The following is a 22,573-nucleotide window of genomic DNA, read 5'->3' on the forward strand; positions in this document are numbered from 1 at the left end:
ATCATTGAAATCATGCATCAATTTTGAGTCTAGTAGGTTTTAGTGTTTACAGTTTAGAGTTTAGAGTTTGGAGTTTAGAGTGTGGGGTTTTAGGTTTAGGGTTTAGAGTGTGGGATTTTAGGTTTAGAGTTTGGTGTTTAGAGTGTGGGGTTTTAGGTTTAAGGTTTGTAGTTTGAAATTTGGGGTTTAAGAATTAGGGTTTGAAATTTGGGGTTTTGAGTTTGGAGTTTGAGTTTAATATTTGGAATTTGGGGTTTTGTGTCTAGGGTTTACAGTTTTGGATTTAAGTTTTCGACTTTGGGGTTTTGTGTTAGGGGTTTAGGGTTTGGAATTTGGGATTTTGTGTCTAGGGTTAAGGTTTGAATTTTAGAATTTGGGGTTTTATGTCTAAGGTTTAGAGTTTTGGATTTGGGATTTGGAATTTAGGATTTTGTGTTAAGGGTTTACAGTTTAGGGTTTGGGCTTAATTTCAAACCCCAAACACCAAACCCTCGACAAAAACCTCCAAACTCCAAACCCTAAACACAAAACCCCAAATTTCAAACCCTAAACACAAAACCTCAAACTAAAAACCCTAAACCTTAAACCTCAAATTTTAAACTACAAATTTTAAACCTAAAACACCACATTCTAAACTCCTAACCCTAAACACCAGAAACTAAATCTTAAACACTAAACTCTAAACCCTAAACCTCAAACTTATAATCGATGCATGATTTCAATGATATCAATGTCTATCTCGTATTCATACGAATATTTTTATGGTAAAATTCTTAAAACCTAAATCCCAAATCTTAATCTCTGCAATCGAAATCTCAAACCATATATCTAAACCCTTAGTTCCAAACCCTTAATTTTAAACCCCAAACTCCAAACCCTAAACCTTAAACCCCAAATTTCAAACTATAAACCCTAAACCTAGAACCCCACACTCTAAACTCCAAACCCTAAAACAAAAAACCCCAAACCCTAAACACAAAATCCCAAACTCAAAACCCTAAACCTTAAACCCCAAATTTCAAACTACAAATTATAAACCTAAAACACCACATTCTAAACTCCTAACCCTAAACATCAAAAACTAAATCTTAAACCCAAAACACTAAACTTTAAACCCAAAACACTAAACCTCAAACTCCAAACTATAGACCTCAAACCTTAATTTCAAAATCAATGCATGATATTGATGTTTGTCTCATATTTTATGGTGAATGTGTATTTAGCGAGGTTTCAGATATTTGCAGGTATTTATATTTTATAATTATATAGCTAGATAGAATTTTTAAAAATGCATTTTGTTTCATCTTCTTACAACACTAGATAGAATTTTTAAACATGTATATTATTTTTAAAAATGCATTTAGTAAATTTTTTATAGCTAGATAGAATTTCTTGTTCGTCTTCTTACAACACTAAATAATTTTAACACGTAAAAATTTCAATACACGACTATCTCTCACATTGACAACAATATTAATAGTAAAAGAATAAAAAAATGAGGAAGGCAAGTTAAGATTTCTTTCATGACAACACTTTATATTTAAATAATAAGATATTTTAGTAATTGGACAAAGTAAAGATTATAGTTTGGTCACTCGGAACAACTGCAATTACTTCACCATGAAGAAAGGAAGATCGCTAAGGGAGGAGATCGTATAACCTACTTTGACAATGTTTTTTCATTGATATATGAAAACAAATGTTAGCATATCAGATATTGTTCAATTCGTCTCGATGAGTATTTTTAAAATATAAAAATTTTGATAATTTTTTATAATATAAAATTAAAAATATTAGTGATTAAAGTTGTGCATTGGTATCTCTGCCGTAATATTAAACGACGCTAAAAACAATCGGAGGGAGTATTATTTTTGTTAGTTAACTTGCATTTTTAGTTAACTTGCTAATGCAAATGAGATATCTATGAGTAGGCATGACAATAAAACCCATACCCGCGGGTACCCACCCAAACCATACCCGCTTTGACGGGGAAAACCCGAGTTGACTGGGTTTGGGTTCGGGTTTTCCCCGATTTCAAAAGATGGGTTTGGGGCGGGTAACGGGTACATTGATACCCAGCTCGAACCCGTCCCCGAACCCGCCCCGCTTATACTAAAAATTAGATTTCACCTAATTTAAATTAGAAACGTTTAAACAATCTATTAAATTACGTTCATATATTTATTTTTTATTTTAATTTGAGTATTAAACAATCCATTTTCTCTATTTTTTTTCTTTATTTAAAAAAATATTGTTGAGAGAAAATAATTTTGGATATTTAACTTTTTTTCTTAATAAAAAAATACTAAAATATAATCTAAATTCATGTGGAAATGGGCGTAATGGGGATACCCGAAACCCGATGGGGATACCCGATCCCCGTTGGGTATGGGTTTGGGATAATCATTTTTATCCCCGCTCGAATTTGGGATGGGTTTGGGGAAACCCGAACTTTATGGGTTTGGGTTTGAGGAGGGCAAAACCCGTCCCCGCCCCGCCCCATTGTCATGCCTATCTATGAGCCATAATTGAAACTTGATAGATTTCCTTAAAAAAACACAAGCTACTTAATAGGTTTTACTTGATGGATCAACTTAAAAAAAAAAATCAGTATATATGCTTTCATTTCGGATGATTTCTCTCCGATCCCCGCCTTTCTTTTATACCCCAAAAATCTCATTTTGCTCGTTGCGGTTTGAAAAATTTTTGTCAACAAACTTCGGTTTTTATGAACCGAAGTTTTTAAACATGGAAAAAAATTCGGTTTATATAAACCAAAATAACATAAATTTACCCCCCCCCCCCAAAAAAAAAGAAAGATTTATGTGAAAATTCGTGTAGAGCTACATGTGGTAAATTTAGCATATCTCTCTGAATATAAGTCGTATGCTAATGATTTTTAATCCAGTGTTAAGAAGACAAAATGTACTACAATATTGACACCGGAATTGTTAAATTTCATTAAGTATAATATGAGAAAATCTACCTACACGTTTGAGAAAAGTTTCTGCAAAATGTTGTAGAGATACCTGTGGTAAATTTATAATAGCTCTCTGAATATAAGTCGTATGCTAATGCTTTTTAATCTAGTGTAAAGAAGACAAAATTTACTACAAGATTGACACCGGAATTGTTAAATTTCATTAAGTATAGTATGCGAAAATCTACCTACAATTTTGAGAAAAGTTTCTGCAAAATGTTGTAGAACTACCTTTGGTAAATTTAACATATCGCTCTGAATATAAGTCGTATGCTAATGATTTTTAATCTAGTGTAAAGAAGACAAAATGTACTACAATATTGACACCGGAATTGTTAAATTTCATTAAGTATAGTATGAAAAAATCTACTTACAAGTTTGAGAAACGTTTCTGCTCTGTTTCTGTACCAGTACCCATTATTTGGTCAAACTGAACCAATTGGATAGTTAAACCTCAAAAACAAAATTATATTTTTATTCTTGACACCCTAATATTTCCAACGAGTGGTCATTTACTCAAATCGGACATCGTTTAGTATTTCAAATAAATTGTGGAAGTTTAGGGTCTCATGCAGAATTTATGCAGGAAATCTGGAAAAACAATTGGAACACAATATTTCGGTTTATATTAACCGAATTTTTTTAGCATGACAAAAAAATTCAGTTCGTATAAACCATAGTATCCCTAAGGGCAAAAACGGAAATTCAGGGGGTAGAAAAGAAATGTGGGGGGTCGGGAGAGAAAACTTCTTCATTTCGGCCTACCATTTTTGGGAATTGACGGATGCAAGCCCAATAAGATTTTCTTTTTTGTTACAAGGCTCAATAAGGATTTTAATCCAATTATAATTTATTTCATTTTGTATTTATACTAATCATTTTATTATATAACTAATAAATAATGAAATAAATAAAGACTAATCTATTAGGTGAGAGAGTCTCACGACTTAAGTATCACATTGAACACTTTAATATATTCAATGTAGGACTCCTAACATGTAACACCTCATGATTATATTATTTAAGGATGAAATTTGCCCATTTGTCGTAAGGCATGCCTGAATACTTTTAGGGAGCATGTAACTCATTGTAAAGAGTTTTCAAGTTTAACATACTGGCATGGCCTAGTCAGAGATGTACTTTTTGATATTTTTAGACATGCGAGAATCTCTATACAGAAAGAGACGCCGATGAACGTCTTGATTGACTCAATGCTTGTTTGAGTGAGGTTGGGGACATTACAGTAGGACGGACATCCCGGACATCCTTAAAGTTGCTTTAAGCAAAATGACAAAACATGAAAAAACATATCTTGACAATCAACATATTTTTTTTATCATTTGCATGTGACACTTTTGGCAACCCTTCTTAAAAGAGTTCAAAGGGACATGCATATCAACGTGTTCCCTAAATCTATGAACATAATTTTTCGAAGGATTGGTTTCCTACATAGAAAAAATTTATGGCACAACTCATTATCCGTCTACCTTTCATGTGTAAATATCTTGAATATATATTAAATAATTTTATATACATTGAAACTATACTATATATAATGTACATCAATTTCTTTCTTTGAGTAAATATAAGAAATTAAGAGCTACTATAAAAGATATGAGTAAATATAAGAAGTTAAGAATTACTCTAAAAGATACTATGGATCAAATTACAAGAATAATTCTAAACAGTTCTCTATTTAATAAGTCACTATAAATATTGAAGAAGAAAATCCCTAATTAACTTCTTTGAGAAATTTAAAAAACATTATAAATCCCAACTATATATCCAATACAAAAAGTTTTGTAGTGAAATTTTAAGAAAAAAGTAAACACAAATGTTGGATTGGATTAGATCAAAGGATCAAACTTATGTACAGTGCCTTATACACAGTTCTTACTGTGCTAGATACATGGAGGTGGTTATTATTATTTAAAAACAGTTTTCTTTTTTTCTTTTTAATTAAAAAAATATTAAAAACTACTTTTGTGAGAGGAACAGGAAAAACTGCACCTAAAACAATGCATATAAGTTTTGTCCTTCAAATGTTAGTGTTGAGCTGAATGACTATAACACTAATGTTGTCTTTGCTTCCCTTAGCCATAGCCAATTCAGCTAAGATTGCTGCAGCCTCAGCTGCATAACTTTTAATAGTATGATGATCTTCTTTTATATGATTATGATTATGATTATTATTATGCCTCATCCTCATATGACCTTGGAGGCAACTTCTTACAACTTCACAAACAAAATTGTTTGAAACTACATCCCAAAGACCATCACTTGCTACTACAACAAATTCATCTGATTTTGTTCTTCCGTACACGTTTATCTCTGGTTGAGATATCACAAATGGCTTCATGCAGTGATCCCCTGCATTAATAAATTGTTGTCAAATTAAATTCAAATGTTATATATATATATATATATATATATATATATATATATATATATATATATATATATATATATATATATATATATATATATATATATATATATATATATATATATCCTAATCCTCCCTACCTAGCTATTCAAGACAAGTGATACACTTATTTTGGGATCAAAATTGTCTGTTGGAATTGCTTCACGCAGTAAACAATTTCGGCCGTCCAAAAGTGATCAAACGGTCTTAATTGATCAATGTAGGTTGAACACAATTTTAATCTCAACACTTCATATGTAGGTTCAACATATAATCTTTTTCCCTTGTTTTGCCGATAATACAACTAGTTCATGAGAGAAAAAATATTTGCTTCTCATTGTAAGATGATACTTGTTTTGTATGTCCTATCATTTTCCTTGATCATATAGGATCATGCATATTATATATATAGGATTTTTTTTTCTCATATACAATGATAAAATATTTAATTTAACACAATTTAAATCATGTAATCAAATGCATGCACTTTATTTCATTTTTAAAGGATAGCAACAAATTAAAGTAAAATTATTGATGGCCAGCACCATGCAGAGATCAGAGTACGTACCTATGGATCTAGAAGTAGCAAGAACTCCTAAAACGCGACTTCCATTCCAATTAATCACTCTTCCACCCGCTGCTTCAATCCTCTCTCTTTCATCGGGAAGATCCGGCTGATCATCATTCAATTACCCAATACATTCATTTACTTGTTAGATAAGCAACATACATATACATATATACCACATGATATATGAAACTTTCAATACCTAAATTTTCATGTTTAATTGAATAAAATAAGATCCAATTTATACACATATCAATATCAATGAATTATTATTTTTATTCAATAATTCAGTCATAATCGTTAGATCAATATATGTATCACACTATCAATTTTTTTTTAATGGATACAATAAATCAATCATAATCGTCAGATCAATAAATTATTTTGTAACTTAATAACTTCTAGTAACTATATTTCTAATTTCTTTCATTAGTTATCATTAAATCATCACCTTATGATCACGTGAAAGTGGCACCGCTACACCACCACTACACAAAACCGCCCTAGAGTCACCACAATTCGCCACCACAATCTCCTCCTTCCCAACCACCACAACAGCCGCCGTAGAACCCACCGTATTCCCATCAACATCACCATCAAAACCACCACCAACACCAATTTCCCTATCCATCTTCATAAAACACTCACACATAGCCTTACACCAATCAAACCCATCATTCCTCCTTCCCTCCTTCACTTCCTCCGCCAACAAAACATGCAACCTATCACGACAAGCATTCGCCACCGTCATACCACCGTGACCATCATAAACCGCAAAGAAATCATAACCACACGGTTGCTTTTCCGCCGCCACAAAACGTGGAATCACCTTAATAGCATCTTCCATCACTCTCCTCCGTCCAATAACCGATATAAAACCATGTGACGCCGTAGCGGTGTCTCCGGTGGTTGTTTCCATCGTCGGAACCACCGCCACTTTAGATGGACGCTTTCTTTTCTTTCTATAATCATCATAACGCCGTTCAATTTGTTTAGATTTATTAATATTGTCGGCTACAATATTATTATCATTAGCAACATGATCCATATTCGACAACTTCCTCGTACTAGTGTTACTACTACATACTATGTTATTGTTTTTACTAGCAGAATCTGATGTTGTTACATATGACATAGTATATATATTGGTCTAAGACACATGAAATTATACCAAAGTTGAATATTAAGAATAATAATAATGATGTGTATTTTTTTGTTGTATAGTTTGATGATATTATGAAGATCTAGTGAGTTTTGGTTTCTTCTTGAGGGAGGAATTGTTTTTGTATACGTGTTATGGGTGACACGAAGCATGTAAATGAATGAGGCAGCACACGTTTGGGAATTGAAATGAAATCTGGACCGTACATATGTTTAAGGAAGTTGGATAATTGGAGGCATACGTGGATGGCTTGGATTTGTGGTTATAATACGTGGCTTCCTATTCAGAATATCATGGGTTTGACATGCTGGGGGGGCGGGGAATATTTTTTTATGTTATTTAATTAGTGTTTCATTTTCGGGTAATTATTTTGGAATTTTATATGTTTTTGCAATTTTCATCACTGGAAAGATTAGGAGTGTCATAGATTTTGTTTGTTAAGATTCATATTCATATCATAAAATCATCTCTTCCTAACATCATATAATAATTATGCATCTAGTGGTAAAACTTTATTAAAAAAAAACTACACTAACACAAGAAATGCTTACTGTTGAACAAAGAATAAAAAAACAAAATACAAACTGAAATAAAAGAAAAATAACCACCAAGCATCCTATTGCATTCGACATCCACTACATAAGCATACTTTCAACAAATCAAAATGTTCAAATCGATCCACTTGCTTAACACCAGCACCTTATTATTATGTATTCAGAAATTGAATTGAACCATCAAAATGCAGTTGCCACAATTTTCAAACACCAGTTGAATTCTCTTTCACAGTTCACAGACACTAATAGATTGCATCAAGTTGATCTTTTGATAATAGAAACAATTTTGTTAGTGGAAAATGTTTGACAAAAAACATTACATTCCTAAGATATTTTATATAATAATAAACAATATTAAAATGCATCAAGACTTTTAATGTCATACATACCTTGGTTATCTTATTTCCAAAAGTTATCATGTAAAGCAAGTCTATCAAGGCAAGCCATAGTAAAAAAAACAAAAGATTAGATATCATAGGAACTTCAAATCAGATAGAAATATAAAAATTATAACACGTTGAATATTGAACCAAGAAAAGCAGGGCCTGAAAATAAAGAGAAAAAAAAATGCATGCAGAAACACAATAGCAAAAGGGGAAAATTAAAAGAGAAAAATTACTAAAATGGATATTGCTCTGACACGCCAATCAGTCTTCGAACCAAAAGCAGCTGTCTCATAGGGACTAGTGGTGGTTATTATCAGTTCTTCACCGTAAACATTTGTGGTCATTGTTGTTACAGCTGCCACCTGATTTTCTTCATGTGCCTGTTTTTGAAGGTGGCGAAATCTCAGCTCCAAGTATAATATCACGAATCTCAGACTGAGTCAAAGCTGAAGTATTCACATTGTTTTTCTTTGCATAATCAGAAAGTATAAGATCTCTTAATGCAACCTCACTCCACCTTCATCCACTGGTCATCATCGCTTAGAGAAGGCCAGATGTGATGAGGTTCAGTGACGATGGTTTTGTCAGGCTTCAGTAACATCTTTGTCTTTTCATTATTCAAATGAAGTGCACGCAGAATCAGAATCAGAATCAGTGTATGAGGAAATGCTCTTCAGCCAGTCATCATAAATGTTGAACAAAACAAAACCATTTGTGGTTCTGTAGCCTTCAAAATAAGATCCCCAAATTTCTCAATTTTCAAACATGCTTGGAAAGGAAGCTGCAGCTCACTTCCTTTGATAACAGTATTGGGGAAATCCAGCAAGTGAACCTCCAACGGGTCCAACATTCCTTTACAGGTAACAATAACTTGCTTTGGCTGTTCTTCTACTGGTAAAGACCTAACAAGAGCTGCAACTTCTTCTGCTGTTTTCCACTTTGCCAGTTGACCGAGACGCTTTTGAGTCCTATTAAAGCGGTATTCCACTTGTTGATAATTTTGGTGAATGTAGTCGAACCCGATGACATAAGAATTTGCCTCACACGATTCTCAAACATTTTTATATGTTCATCCTCAACTCTTAAGAAAGCAACAGCTGTCCTTTCTTTGGTCTGTTCATTCTGGAGATTCCAAACACCATCTCTTGTGTTGCTGAATCCTTCTTGAATCATTCTAAATCTGTTTATACCTTGACACCATTTGTAAACCAAAAGAGGTGGTGGCTCTAAATATGCCGGCTTGATCCAGTTGGGAAAGAGATGACGCTTGTCGCCTTCATACCACAGATATTGATCAAGATATGCATCTGTGATTTTCTCAAGTGGCTCTATTTCATAAACCGGAACGCAGTAGCTATATAAATCCATGAACTCTATTCCAACTTCTTTGAAGGCACGTTGGGTGAGGAGGTGTCGTTTAATTCGTGATAATGCCTCATGTGGATTGTCATAAGCTTGTTCGATCAGCCCCAGCTCTTCTCTTTGCAGTTGATTTAATCTTACTGTAGCGCTGTAGGATTCCTTCAATCTCTCAAGTGCAAGAATAAGCAACTTTGTATCATGCTTGTATGATAGAGGTGGAAATGGAATACGGGAGAACTTCCTAGATTCCAACCAGTGGACTGTAGTTGTATGGATAGCAACAGCTTCTTCAGGAGTAACATATGGGCCATCTTTCAAATAATTGTGTTGGCGCTCCTGCTCTGCCTTCAGCCAAAGACGTGTCAATCTTCCATGATTCTTGCGACAAACAGTTTTATCGACAGTTGCACCTCTTCTTATACACTCACGATTATAATGAGCAACATTTGTCCACCAATCTGCTTTTGATTTCACATACCGATGGATCATGTTCTCTACTGGAACAGGCATACCAGGAACCTTCCAAGGAATATTTGCTTTCCAGCAGCGCCAAGCTTCACTCAAATGCTGCAATATAACTCTTGCCTTATTCTGCTTTATACCTTCAGGCATGGCATCAAGCACATCATGCAAGCTCTAAGTCATAATGGCTCTCAACATGTTGCTTAGTGACGGTCTTCGCCACTCCTTTAGAGTGGCGTCCCTCAAACTGTCTTGCCAGTAAATTCCCAAGCCATTGTTCAAGAAGGGGAACAACACCACGAAGAAAGAATAACCAAACCCTCCACATCGGTGCCAAAACCCACAACCTGGTCCCTTGCCGACAGGGCCCGTGTTAAAACGGTAGTAAATCAAGTGCTTCAAGTCTTTGGACATTCTTATTTGCCGCATAAGCCTATACTTGTACCGATACATACCGGTCAATTGACCAACATGAGAAAATATATATTGGAGGCCATCCGCCAGCTGGAAAGCATCAACATTTCCTAAACGGAACTGAACATTGGCATCCACCACTAGTTTCGTCAAACGAAGAACCTCGCGACAAAGATGAAAAGCATTACCAAATCGTGATTTTTTACGCTCTTTTGTAGTCAAGGTTTTGACAGGCTTCAAATTAAAATTATAATCAAGGTGAAGGTAGTTCAAATTTTTCCTTTGAATCAACAGATTCAACATGTTGTACCCCTGCCGACAAACTTGAAGACCTGCTTCAACCCAATCAAGTTTTGTGGTCTGGAAAAACTTCGTCGCTTGAAGTGATCTCAATAAGTGCTTCTTCTTTTGAGCCTTAGGAGGTCTATGATGCAGCTCATTCAACACAAAACACTTGAGCAACTTTTGATAACTAACACAAACTTTGACTGGATAAGATGAAGGACAATGCTCCTTGTACCATTCTGCCACAAGAGGAATATCTTCTGCACGCCTCATGCGGCCAGACCTCATGTTAAAAGGACGCGGAGCAAACAGCAAAGAGATTCCAGCAGCCGTAGTGTCAGTATAAAGCTCTACATCTTTAAGAAAAGGTTCCACACCATCTGGCAAAACCCAGTCATCATCGTAGATTTCCTTCTCGCATCGCAACTCTTTGTTAGCACCTGTTATTGGGTGTATCAAGGGATCATAATAAAATGCAGGTAGGTCAGGATCTTCAGCTTTTACGTACATAACCATAGGAGTATGGTAAACACAAAGCCTTACATTCCAAGGCCTGTTGTTATAAAGATATGGAAAAGCAACCCTATATTCTGTCCGAAGCGAGGACCTTATAATAAGCTTGTTAATATCATTAAACTCATTCCAATCTTCATCACCTTTCTCCACATCACGATACAAAGGCTCGAATTTTGGCCCACCAGGTATACACATGTTCAAAGCCTTAGCAGTAAAAAAGGACTCTTTATCAAACAAATAGAAATAATTTCTATCACTCAAATCAGACAAAAGCTGCCCACCAAGTCGATGCAGAGTTTCCATAACCGGAACAGAAAGACACCAATTTCGATAAATCGGGCCATTAACAAACTTTGTTTTCACAAGAGGCTTATGATCATAAAACCAATCACAAACAGCAGAATCCTCCTCTTCGTCAAGCTCAAGCTGAATCGCTTCCAACGGATCAACATCCAAAAGATTATCACCATAATCAAGTATAGGCTCTTCATCATCAAAAGGTGGAAACCTCATTCTCTTGAAATTTCTCCTATCCCTTTTCTCTCTTCTCATCATGATCCACATTGCACCCCATTGTGCAAGATAAACAGGTTCAATCACCATAGGTGTTTCATTCACAAATGTAATAGCACCAGCAATATGATACAAAACATTCACTTCTCGAACTTGTTCCCATGGCATTGGCATATTCTCAAGCAGCTTGTATACAGCATGAGGTATGAATTTCAAAGCACCAAGATAAACACGCTTATCGTGACGAAATTTCTTTGAAGAAACATCACCATGATCTTTCATGATTTTTCTTATATGTTCAGGTGGCATATCTTCTTTTTGAGGTTCAATGAATCCGAATTTTCTATGATCGCTGTAACGCTTCGAGTTCATCTGTTGCCACTTTCTAGCCTTTTCTTCGAGCCGTGCCTCCGCATCGGCCACCGGTGGTGGCGGAGGTGGAATCTGGCAGTTGATTGACATCTTGATGAAATAATAGATTTTCTATTTTTCTTGTTGTTCAAGTATACTGTATTTTTTTAAGACTTACTAAATATCACCGACATTGTTATTAATTAGGGTTTCGTCCATCTCATTTGTTTTCGTCCCTAATTCATTTTCATTTTTAAGAGCAGCATAGACTATAATTTCACTCTTTGGTATTTGAATCCTAGAGCATGTCTTGGCTGTGTGGACTATTAAATGATTGAGTTTTTGGTATCTTTTTGGTTGAATCTCAAAATCCTTGTCCGGATTTGGCTCTGGATTTGAAGTATTTGCATCATCGCATGTTCTTCAACCGTCTAGATGCTCACTAGTGACTTGAAGCGAGATCCCAAGAGATCCAAATTTCTCGATCCATATTTAGATTCTGCTGTGCTGATTTGGTAGTGTCTTTGTTCTATCCTTAATTTGATTCTATGCCTGGATGAGTAAATCTCTGTTTTCTAATCTCAATATTGATGATTCAGTTTAATTCTATGTAGTGGTGATGTTCCTCATTCTCTGCTTTGGTGCATCAGCGTGGGAATTCTCATATTTTCCTTGTAGTGTTGTGGGAGGTGTATATCATGTAATAGACAATGAATTCCTGTACTGTTATTTCTTTACCTTAGCATTCCTTATGCTTGAGTTTATTAATATATTACTTTTTGCCTTTCCAAAAAAAAAAATCATTTTCATTTTTGATTTTAGTCCTAAATGTTACGTCAACTAACTGTTGACTAACGAACTTCACATGGCATTGACATGTAGGATTCCGTCGACACGTGGAATCCTACGTGGACTGTCACGTCACAATTTTTTAAAATTAAAAAAAGTAAAAAATTTGAAATTTTTCTGAAAGAATAACGGTGAAAATACGTGACACTCTAAGCTTCTAACACACAGACCTAACTGAACGCAAAACAAATTTTTTTTAAAAAAAACCACAAAATGTTAAAATGTTCGCGTTGCCGGGGATCGAACCCGGGTCACCCGCGTGACAGGCGGGAATACTTACCACTATACTACAACGACTTGCTGATATCCAATTTTCAATAACTCATAATACCCTTTATTACTTCTAATATTTTGTGACACCGACTGAACAGTAAATTTCATCTCTCTTCATTCGTCGATGAATTTTGGCAACAGACTGAGAATTTGTTCATGATCCATAACCTCTTCACTCCAATTTCACGAACTGAAAATTAATTCTAGAAGAAAAAAATGCAATTTCATCATAATCTCATTTCACTTTTATTCATTACTTCATCATTTTATAACTCGATTATGGAACATTCATGCAACTTCTCATCATACTAAATCTGAAACTTATCCCTAATCAACAAACTAAATTCACTTAATCAAAATTAAGAGGATGTTAATAACTTGCTTTTTCTTTTTAATTAATTTTTTAAAATAACAGTAAAAAAAAACTAAAAGAAACACACTCTACATTTTATTCTCGTGTGGAAATCACATTTGAGAGAATGCATTCTCCTCTTGCAATGACGGCTTAATTAAAAATTTAATTCTTTAAAGTAAAACTTCTTAGATTTTTTATGTGGTTTTGTATTTATCGGAGAGGAGTTACTAATAAGAATGTTTATGGCGTGATTTGGATCATTTATGAGACCACACACAATTTGCTAGAATTGCTAACATCATTTGAAAATGTTAGGCCTGCATTTATATGCTTATACTCATAGGGTCTGCATTTCTTAATTAATCAAGCATATGCCTTTCTATAAATTGGCACAAAAGAAGCTACAATACCATCTATGAGATTGTAAAATATCAAATGAACTAATGAAGGTGCTGCTTCTCAACTTTGTTTCCGTGTTACAGCAAAAAAGAAAAGCAGACAAATGAATGAATAACATGGAGAAAAAAACACAACTATATGGTTGGATTTAGAACTTCTCCTCATTCATAACATTTTAAGAGAGTTGCTACACACAACCAAAAGGATACAATTGAACAGAGGCAAGAACAATCACATGCAGAAATTCAATTATCTACATGGTGTTGGAGCTAGGAATGATATTTGGTGAAAGTATGGTTATGGATATTGAGAGTGATGAAGATTTATGTGATAAGGAAACAATTTCATTTATTTTCTTGTGTTAAAACACCGAGTACAAATGCCATTATATAGGCCAATACAATGCACAACTAACTTTAACTGTCAAGCTCAACTAACTATTTGAGCTCAACCCGCGCCTACCAAGAGTAAGCTCAAACCGCGCCTATGCTGGGCCTGCACACAGACAACACGCGCGCCCCTACAGATGAGCTCAACTTGATCTTGTAAGCTAAACACCTAACATAAGCACACTAATCATACAACAATTAAGTTGGTAATACAACAACCATTACATTGCATGGCACCAACTCCAAAAGCATTTCTCAGACACGGGGTTTATTTCCACTTTTGTACATGTTATCAATCACATTCTGTGTACACACAAAAATAACGGAAAAAATAACATTGCAGTCAGTACTTTCAGAATACATAAATTATTAATTAAAGACTTGATGCATATTTTGAAATGTTTAAGGCGCGCCAAAAAATTGCAGTTGAAAGTGGAGTGGAAAAACAAAGAAATTTAAGCTTTCCACACCTTTTTTCGTTTATATCTCATTAGAACGAAACTGTCCGGGAAGAAAAAAAAAATGTTTTATTTTCAAAGACGATTGCACTTAAATATCCATTCTATTCTAAGAAGCTTAATTATTATTTTTGAAGCAGAAATGGAATGGTGAGAATTTTACAACTTTTACCTGATAATATTTAAGCAACTGAGGCCTCTTCTTCTTATATGTTGGAGTGATAAGGTCACGTTCCATATCTAATGGAACTGGGTCAAGATGAACTGCCTTTATAAACTCAAATCCTTCCAACTGCAAAAAGAATATCCATCAACCCATAATATTTCAGGAAATGTACACATACAAACATGTGTACACCTAGAATAGAATCAATTGGTGCAAGCATAAGACCATGCACAAACCACTTAAATAATCCTTTGAAAATTTTATTTTCGGGCATCCAAACATTGAATCTTAGTTAATTATGCTAATTTTTCATGTTAAATATTATTTCAAACTTTTTCTTAGCCTAATATTTCAACCTAAATGCATATAATTAGATGGTCAGTATCTTATATTACGGTGAAAAGGTTACTTTTTAAAAAGGTATCTTGTGTGGGAATTATAAATTGTCATCATAGTTGTAGAAAAACCCCATTAGAATAATCTGAAATTTTATCAGCATGATATACACATACATACACTCCATACAAAACAAAATTAGAACAATAATAAGAAGCTTAAATTAGAAAGAACCTTCTTTTCCTTTCCAATCTTTGAGAGCTCTTCAAGTATGTAACTTTTTGCCCTAGAATCTTCACAGAGAGAATTGAAGTCCTTGGATATACCATTTTCTTCTGCCCAATGTTCAAGTGCCTGCTTGCTGGGGGTAACAACAGCAACAAGGAAGGCCTCAAAACTGTTTCCGTAAACCCATATCTGAGACAGGAGGAGAAAAAAAACGGTTTAAATTAGTACGAGTAAAAAGATCACTTTTCGCATATTTTTTCAACTTTATATGGCCAATATTTTCATTACAAGCTAGGATGCTAAATCATTGGAAGGGTTCTCAAGACATACCGATTCAATAGAAGGAACTTGGCTAAAAATATTTTCCAGGTTTTCAACGGCAACATATTCTCCTTGTGAAAGCTTGAATATATTCTTCTTCCGATCAATAATCTTCATGCTTCCATTAGGTTGCCACTCTCCAATGTCCCCTGTTGAATAAACTTCAAAATGTGAACCAACAGCCAATTTAAATAGTATATATAAAATACAATTTTGGAAAACACAAATGAAATAACCTGTATGGAACCATCCATCAACCAGAACTTCTTTCGTGAGGTCTTCACGTTTGTAGTATCCTGAAAACAAGGTATCACCCTTTACACAAATTTCACCTCTTGGTGTGCTTGCAAGGGCATCATAACCCATTTCCGGAACAGATTCCAGGCACGCATCCACATTGGGTACAGGAGGACCCACTGTTCCAAGCATGTCTAGTTCATCAGGTAATGAGACAAAGGTTCCCGCAAAGGTTTCGGTCAGACCTGTTTTCATATAAACAAAAAGGCATATCAGTAAAGTTCATAGTCAAGTATAAAGGGCCGTAAAAGTCAACATTCAATATCGGCAACATTAACTAAAACATAAATGGAGATTCAACTATGCATCTGAGCGCACATGGCACGGTGTAAATTTGGATTTCTACTACAGAAAGAGCATACCGTATCCTTGTAGGACATGAGAACAAGTCACCACCCGTAAGTAACATTCCACATGCATAGACAGAGGTGCTGCTCCAGACAAAATAACACGTACATGACCCCCTAAACCTTGCTTTACCTAATCAAATTGCAAAACCAACTCATGATTAGCCAAAAAGAGAAAATACATTGCTGTCAAAATGGGCTGGTAATTAATATCGTAACTTTTACTACCTTATCAAACACAACTTTGTCAAGAAGTGGAGATGCTGCTGCATGCTTATGCCCTTTCTTCATGTTATTCAACTTACTGCGATAAATTCGCAGAGCTTATATTATTTAGAATATTGCAATGCTTATTGGGACAGCCAATAGTTAAATAGACCAACCTAATTAAGAAAATTAACACTAATCTAAAAGAAAATTTGTGCATGATTTGACAAAGGAACACTAATGGGTTCCTAATATCTTATAGAGGATTTGTGAAAGTTCATTAGTACTTACTATGAATAAGCAAAGTTGAATAAAGTCTTCTTCAGGAAGCCTCCGGAAGAAATATTTTGTGTCAAACCTGCATACGGGAGTTGAGAGTCATAATTTCCTTCTTCTTTTTTTCCTAGCTGGGAAAAGGGGTGGCAGCTCAGGAAAATAGGAAAAAAATGTGGAAAAATAATCCCACACCAATTACCAAGAAATAATTTAAACGGTAGTTTTGTTCTCTTGAGAACATAATCTCACAATCAACACCATACACCAATCAGAAGAGAATACCTGAGTACACTCTATCAAGTACACGGGGTACAGCACAGAAAATAGTTGGTTTTAGCTCCCCGAGGTCTTCAATTAGCAGCTTAACATCCTGCAAACATTGTGCAAATGATGGACAATATCATATTCAAATCCAATCAAATTCCAGATTTTGACTTGTTGGGGTGATAAAATCAAATATAGAGTTCAATTATCATATTAAATTATAATTCAGTAACGACCAGTTTAGTACATTTACTCACCCCACGCCAGAAGCCTATCGAGGCACCATGCCATATAAATGTCTCCTCAATGACCCTATCAAAGGAATGTGCGAGAGGAAGGTATGATAAGTACACATCTTTCTCGACCAACTGCAATGAAGGAAAAAGGAGGGGAGATTATGTAAGTCAAAGGACACTTGAGTGTTTAGTATCTTAATACTAGAGGGAAAAATCCAGAGCTTTGAAATTATATATTTAATATACATGAATTAAATGAAAAGAAATTGCTTATAGGGAGTGCTTGGTGCATTCATGTAGTTACAAGTGAAATATAACAAAGAACAGCTTACTTTTTCATTGACACTCTCCAACAGCCGCTTAACCCCAGCTAAGAGGGTAATAATACTCTCATTGGATATCAATACTCCCTTGGGGTCACCAGTAGTTCCACTAGTATACATTATTGTACAGATATCACTTCTTTGCTTTGTAGGTAGATCAAAACTCTGACTTTCACCCTGTGACGATTATTAAAAATCAAATTAGGAATGGCAACCACAAACTGTCCGTAGAGAAGTAACAAAAAATTTCTGCTAGACAAACTTTTAATGAGATTTAGAAAAGTAACTTCTACTAACTTATAATGAATACGTATCTATAAAAAATTGAAACAAGTCAACTAACTTATAATGATAAGTTTCAAATATCATGATATCATCATTAGTTTTATTATTTTAAATATGTAACAAATATGTTAACTTTTTTCTTTCCACGCACTCCAGTTCCACTATTACTTAGAGAAGAGTAACTGCCAGTGGTCCTAGATAGTGATACAAGTCATATAATTATTTTTGCTGCAAAGGAGACTCGGAGCACTGGTAGTTAATGGCAATTATATACAGAAGGAGTAGCTTTCATGTCAAAATTATTGACAAGTAATAATAAATGAAATGAATAGCCCACCAATTGTAAAAATTCAGTCCATGAATATATTGCCAATCCAAACTTTCCAACTTCTTGCTTTTGTTCAGGGGTAACCTTTCCGAAGCTCACAATGGCTGTATAAAGACATAAAAGTCAGTCACTGCTTCTTTCAAAAGCACATGTAATGTAGCGAAGAAAGAAGATAATTAAAAATACTTACTCATGAGATATTTGGCTGCATTTGGAAATGTCTTCAACAGCTGAAATGTTTTTTTTTTTTTAAAAAAAGGATAAGACAAAATATTCACAGAAAAGTGTACCTAACTCTCTAATCCTTCCTAAAATAAATTACTGTGAAATAGATTATTTCAATAGGATGAACCTCGGGTATCTTCTTTTCTTCTGCAAATGCAATTGAGACCTCTGCATGGGATATAATAAATTCTATGGCCCTAGAACCTGATTCATATATGTACGAGAGTGTCAAAGCCATTGGTATTTGGAAATTCAAAATTAGAAAACTGAATTTGAATGAGTATTAGGACGGCATGTATTTCCGGTGAAATGAAAAAATAACCTAACAAAACTCTTGTGATTATCAATATCTACATGATGGGACATTCTACCAGTATTGTCCAAATTTGAATTTTCTACAACGAAGTAAATTACAAACAAGTTATCATTGCTGTGAGAAAGTTTATCACAATTTTAGGCAACTATAGCAAGTTTCGGCGAACGTTTAGTAATTTTAAATAGGTAAGATTTTCAAAGAATGGATAAATGAACTCACTTTTTTGTTTATAAAATCACAAGGATAAAAACATGTATACCAGATGGACATTAAAGTTCTTAATAAAGTGTGAATTAAGAACTTACATTTTTTTTTTTTATCAAATATATGAAACTTTGTTCATAAAACATGTAAGTTTTTTCTAAGTGCCTAAATTAGTGAACTTTAGTGAAAGTTAGCAAAAAAATGCCATATTGACAGAAACATTGCAACTTTTCACAAAACATTAAAGGGAAAATCTCATGTACAATATATTTGGAAACCAAATTCCGACTGCAGTTGAGTAAAAATACCAATTCTGAGTAGAAACATGCTAAATGTATGCACACACCTAAGGTGTCATATAAAGGAACACAAAGAAGTCCATGAGCATTGCAAGCCTGCAAGAGTAATGGGTCAATCAGGCAGCAAGAGTCAGCTTGAAGAACAAAACAGGGCGTTGGAATTGGGAAAATTTTAAAAGACAGCCAAGAGGAAAGGAATTTAAAAAATAAATGTACCTCCATGCTCATAATCCACTCTGCAGAATTGGCACCATAAATACCACATTTTACACGCTGCAAACCAGCAATTAATATGAATTAAGCTCAAAAAAACAAATCACTAGAAATAATAATTACCTGCACAAGTGAAATGCCAAAATCATACAAGACAAATGTTACAGGCTTAGGTTCAACAGGAAAAACTGTGACAAAGAGTTAAGCAATTGAACTTGCATGGCCTGTTCTTGGTAAGTGAAAAACTATTGAACTATTCATGCCGCAGATAGTGACATTATCAATAATATATTATCAAAGAAATTAAATAAGAGGTATCTGAATTTGGAATTTGCATGAAACCATCCACATTGCCATTGGCCCATTGCACATCAATGCTGATTGTAAATAATGAACAACCCAACATATACAGAGAATCCAAGAATTGGAATATTGTACAAAGAGCAAAATGCTATTAAAATAACCAAAAACAAAACAAAATTACATTTTTCGGTAATCAAGAGACAGAAGACTTACTTCTCCATAACCACAGCTGCGGATGGAATTTCCGACTTTGATCACTATGTCATATACTTCTTTGTAAGTTTGCCACTTGTACTTGTCATGCTGTTAAGTATCAAAATGAAACGTGCATTTAAATAAACAAAAAGCCATGGGTGGTCCCGCAATGGCAAGAAATTTTCCAGAAAACAAAATATTTATATAGTAACCGAGACTTTACCTTCCCGTCTACAATCTCTCGGGTACCAAGCATAGGATTATTTGGATACTTCTCAACAGACAATCTGTAAAACTACTATATCATTAGAATTGAGATGACTAATATGGTATTATGTTAGATTCTTATCGTTAAAAGCCCCAATTTCTGTTAGTGATGTAAAAGAGAATGAAAACTCCAGAAACCGAACAACAAACTCTGATTTAGTACTAAACAAAAAATAAATTAAAACGATATGATTGAGATCAGAGAGCTTTTTTTTGCATTTTAGCCTAATAATTCAACGAAAAATAAAATAAAATAGAAAATAAGAAATAAATGCAGCCGATCTAGTACTAAGTACAGAGATACCAACAATGAATGGTGATTATTTCAAGAAAAAGAAGGTTCAACTAAAGTCGTCACTAATTCAGTATCAAATCTACACTACATGAAATAAATTGAGAAAGAAAATAGTATATTCCTATCTATGCATTGAAATTAAAGCGAAGTGATAAACTAACCGGAAAACATCCCAGCAACTATCAAGACCTTGAATAGGAGCAGGAAATCCATCTTTAGCGAAGATGCTACGATAAGCAGGTCCTCTGGAAGGTCTATCTTCAGTTGCTTCCTTTGCTTTTTCGACTTCAATGATGAATCTCTTCTGCGCCATGGCTCTGTCTGTGTTGTAACTGTTCCGATTGAAGAAGTTATTAAGGAAATGAGAAAGTAGCTGAGGAATTCAGAATTTGATATTGTAACACATTGTTTACACAAAGTTGACACAACTGTATACTACTGTTCCTTAATACCTTTATTTTCATTTTTTTTTCCTTTCCCTCTCAATTTTTTCTTTTCCTCTTTGTTGACACGACAACTCTTTCCCTCTTTCAATCCAGTTTTTGACAGATTCATTACCACCAAACCTCATCTTTCTCTCACTAGCAAACCTCTTCTCCCTCCACCACCATTCAGCTTCAACTCCGATTTGCACCAACAATTTTTCATTTTCAATCTACGAAGATTCAGCGTTCTACTTCTAGACCACTCGTTGTTGTTGTGTTGCAACTGTACTTAGTTAACTGACTTAATTTCCTCAAATATATAGTTAATTAGTCAGTTTCTGTCAAAACTTCAAAATTTCACCCAATTTTGCAATAAAATATAATGAATGTGCGTCTTGTACTAATCTGAGGTGAAAAAATAATCACAATTGATAATTTTAGCATTGTTTTGGAGGGAAAATAAAGTAAGAATACAATCAACCAACCAATTTAATACAATCAAAGTCATAAAAAAATCCCAAATCTAAAACCTAATAAGAGAGATTTAAAACTGAAAATCTAGTAGATTACATCGATTACCCGTTGTTGTTGTTAGGTTAAACGTTGGAGCCTGAAGTATGAGGTGTTGGAGACTTGGAGTGTGCAGCGGTGGACGGAGGAGTGTGGTGGTCGTGCAATTGAGAGATTCCGCAGAAGCTGGTCGTCTTTCAGACTCCAATCGCAGCTGTTCGCGGTTGCCATTGTGGCCGACGGACCACGGTGGTTCGATACCAACTCGCCAAAGATTGGGCGCGAAAGAGGATTCCGCGGCAAGCTAAGCGTTTGAAGAAAAATATAATTTCTACCCTGAATTTCCGTTTTTGCACTTGTATAAAAAATTCGGTTTCTTAACCGAACTTTTTTTGCGTTGAAAAAAATTATTCGGTTTTTGTGAATCGAATTTTTCTGCAAGGACAAAATTGGAATATCGGGGTAGAAAAGAATCACGTGGTTGGAAGAGAAATTATCGAAGAAAAACTCACAACGCAGAGAGAAAGTGCAACCATTGTGACGAAACTGCCCCTATGTAAAAAATTGAAGTGACGAAACTACCCTATGTATGCATAAACGGTGTCAAATACATGTGGGTCAAGTATGTGTATATGTGTAAAATTATTGTGTTCCAGTAACATTTCTAAATTATTCATAGTACATTTCTAGAAATGGAGGGAGTATATTTTGCTCTATCAAGTAAAACATGATGAGTGGCTAAAACCATAATGGGACCATGTGCCTGTGAGTGGCAAATGCAATTATTTGAAACGTGCCTAAGATAATGGGGGATGAGTGGGAGAGGTCTGAGCCAGAGGGAGCATATGGAGATATTTGGATTCGGATTCGGATTCTCTGACATTAGTTATTTCAAATTATGTAGGATTCAAATTACCATGTTGAGTATTGAGTTTGGAATGTGTTTGGTATATAACTACGCGTAGCAATACGAGAAGAAAATTAATGAAGTGTTAATGAAGTGACT

The 22,573-nt window shown here is 34.5% G+C and overlaps 2 protein-coding genes, 1 non-coding gene and 1 pseudogene across 7 annotated transcripts; all 4 read right to left on the minus strand.

The window, feature by feature from the left end:
- Nucleotides 1–5,018: 5,018 nt before the first annotated feature.
- LOC123909770 (probable protein phosphatase 2C 8) lies at nt 5,019–7,108 on the minus strand. Its single transcript, XM_045960657.1, has 3 exons — nt 6,425–7,108; nt 5,974–6,079; nt 5,019–5,350 (listed from the first exon to the last, which is right to left on the minus strand). The coding sequence occupies exons 1-3, from the start codon at nt 7,106–7,108 to the stop codon at nt 5,019–5,021; spliced, it is 1,122 nt and encodes a 373-aa protein (XP_045816613.1).
- Nucleotides 7,109–8,290: 1,182 nt separating this feature from the next.
- LOC123904716 lies at nt 8,291–12,209 on the minus strand (annotated as a pseudogene).
- Nucleotides 12,210–13,049: 840 nt separating this feature from the next.
- On the minus strand, nt 13,050–13,124 carry TRNAD-GUC. The gene has a single exon. It is a non-coding gene; the product is annotated as a tRNA-Asp (tRNA).
- An 853-nt stretch (nt 13,125–13,977) lies between these two features.
- LOC123909041 (long chain acyl-CoA synthetase 4-like) lies at nt 13,978–21,900 on the minus strand. 5 transcript variants are annotated; one of them, XM_045959821.1, is made up of 20 exons: nt 21,637–21,900; nt 20,794–20,964; nt 20,294–20,357; nt 20,089–20,178; nt 19,576–19,632; nt 19,407–19,455; nt 18,668–18,744; nt 18,506–18,545; nt 18,325–18,419; nt 17,712–17,879; nt 17,401–17,511; nt 17,162–17,249; nt 16,895–16,961; nt 16,625–16,700; nt 16,412–16,529; nt 15,989–16,234; nt 15,762–15,901; nt 15,438–15,620; nt 14,874–14,993; nt 13,978–14,546 (listed from the first exon to the last, which is right to left on the minus strand). In XM_045959821.1, exons 2-20 carry the CDS (start codon nt 20,943–20,945, stop codon nt 14,499–14,501), a joined length of 1,989 nt encoding a protein of 662 aa, XP_045815777.1. In that variant the 5' UTR covers nt 20,946–20,964; nt 21,637–21,900; the 3' UTR covers nt 13,978–14,498. The 5 variants fall into 5 exon arrangements, with proteins under 5 accessions (XP_045815777.1, XP_045815776.1, XP_045815774.1 ...); XM_045959820.1 differs by lacking the exon at nt 21,637–21,900 and adding an exon at nt 21,085–21,423; XM_045959818.1 differs by lacking the exon at nt 21,637–21,900 and having other exon boundaries at nt 20,794–21,054.
- Between the last annotated feature and the right edge of the window lie 673 nt (nt 21,901–22,573).

Source organism: Trifolium pratense, linkage group LG2 (assembly GCF_020283565.1).
Source record: "Trifolium pratense cultivar HEN17-A07 linkage group LG2, ARS_RC_1.1, whole genome shotgun sequence".
NCBI classification, from domain to species: Eukaryota; Viridiplantae; Streptophyta; class Magnoliopsida; order Fabales; family Fabaceae; genus Trifolium; species Trifolium pratense.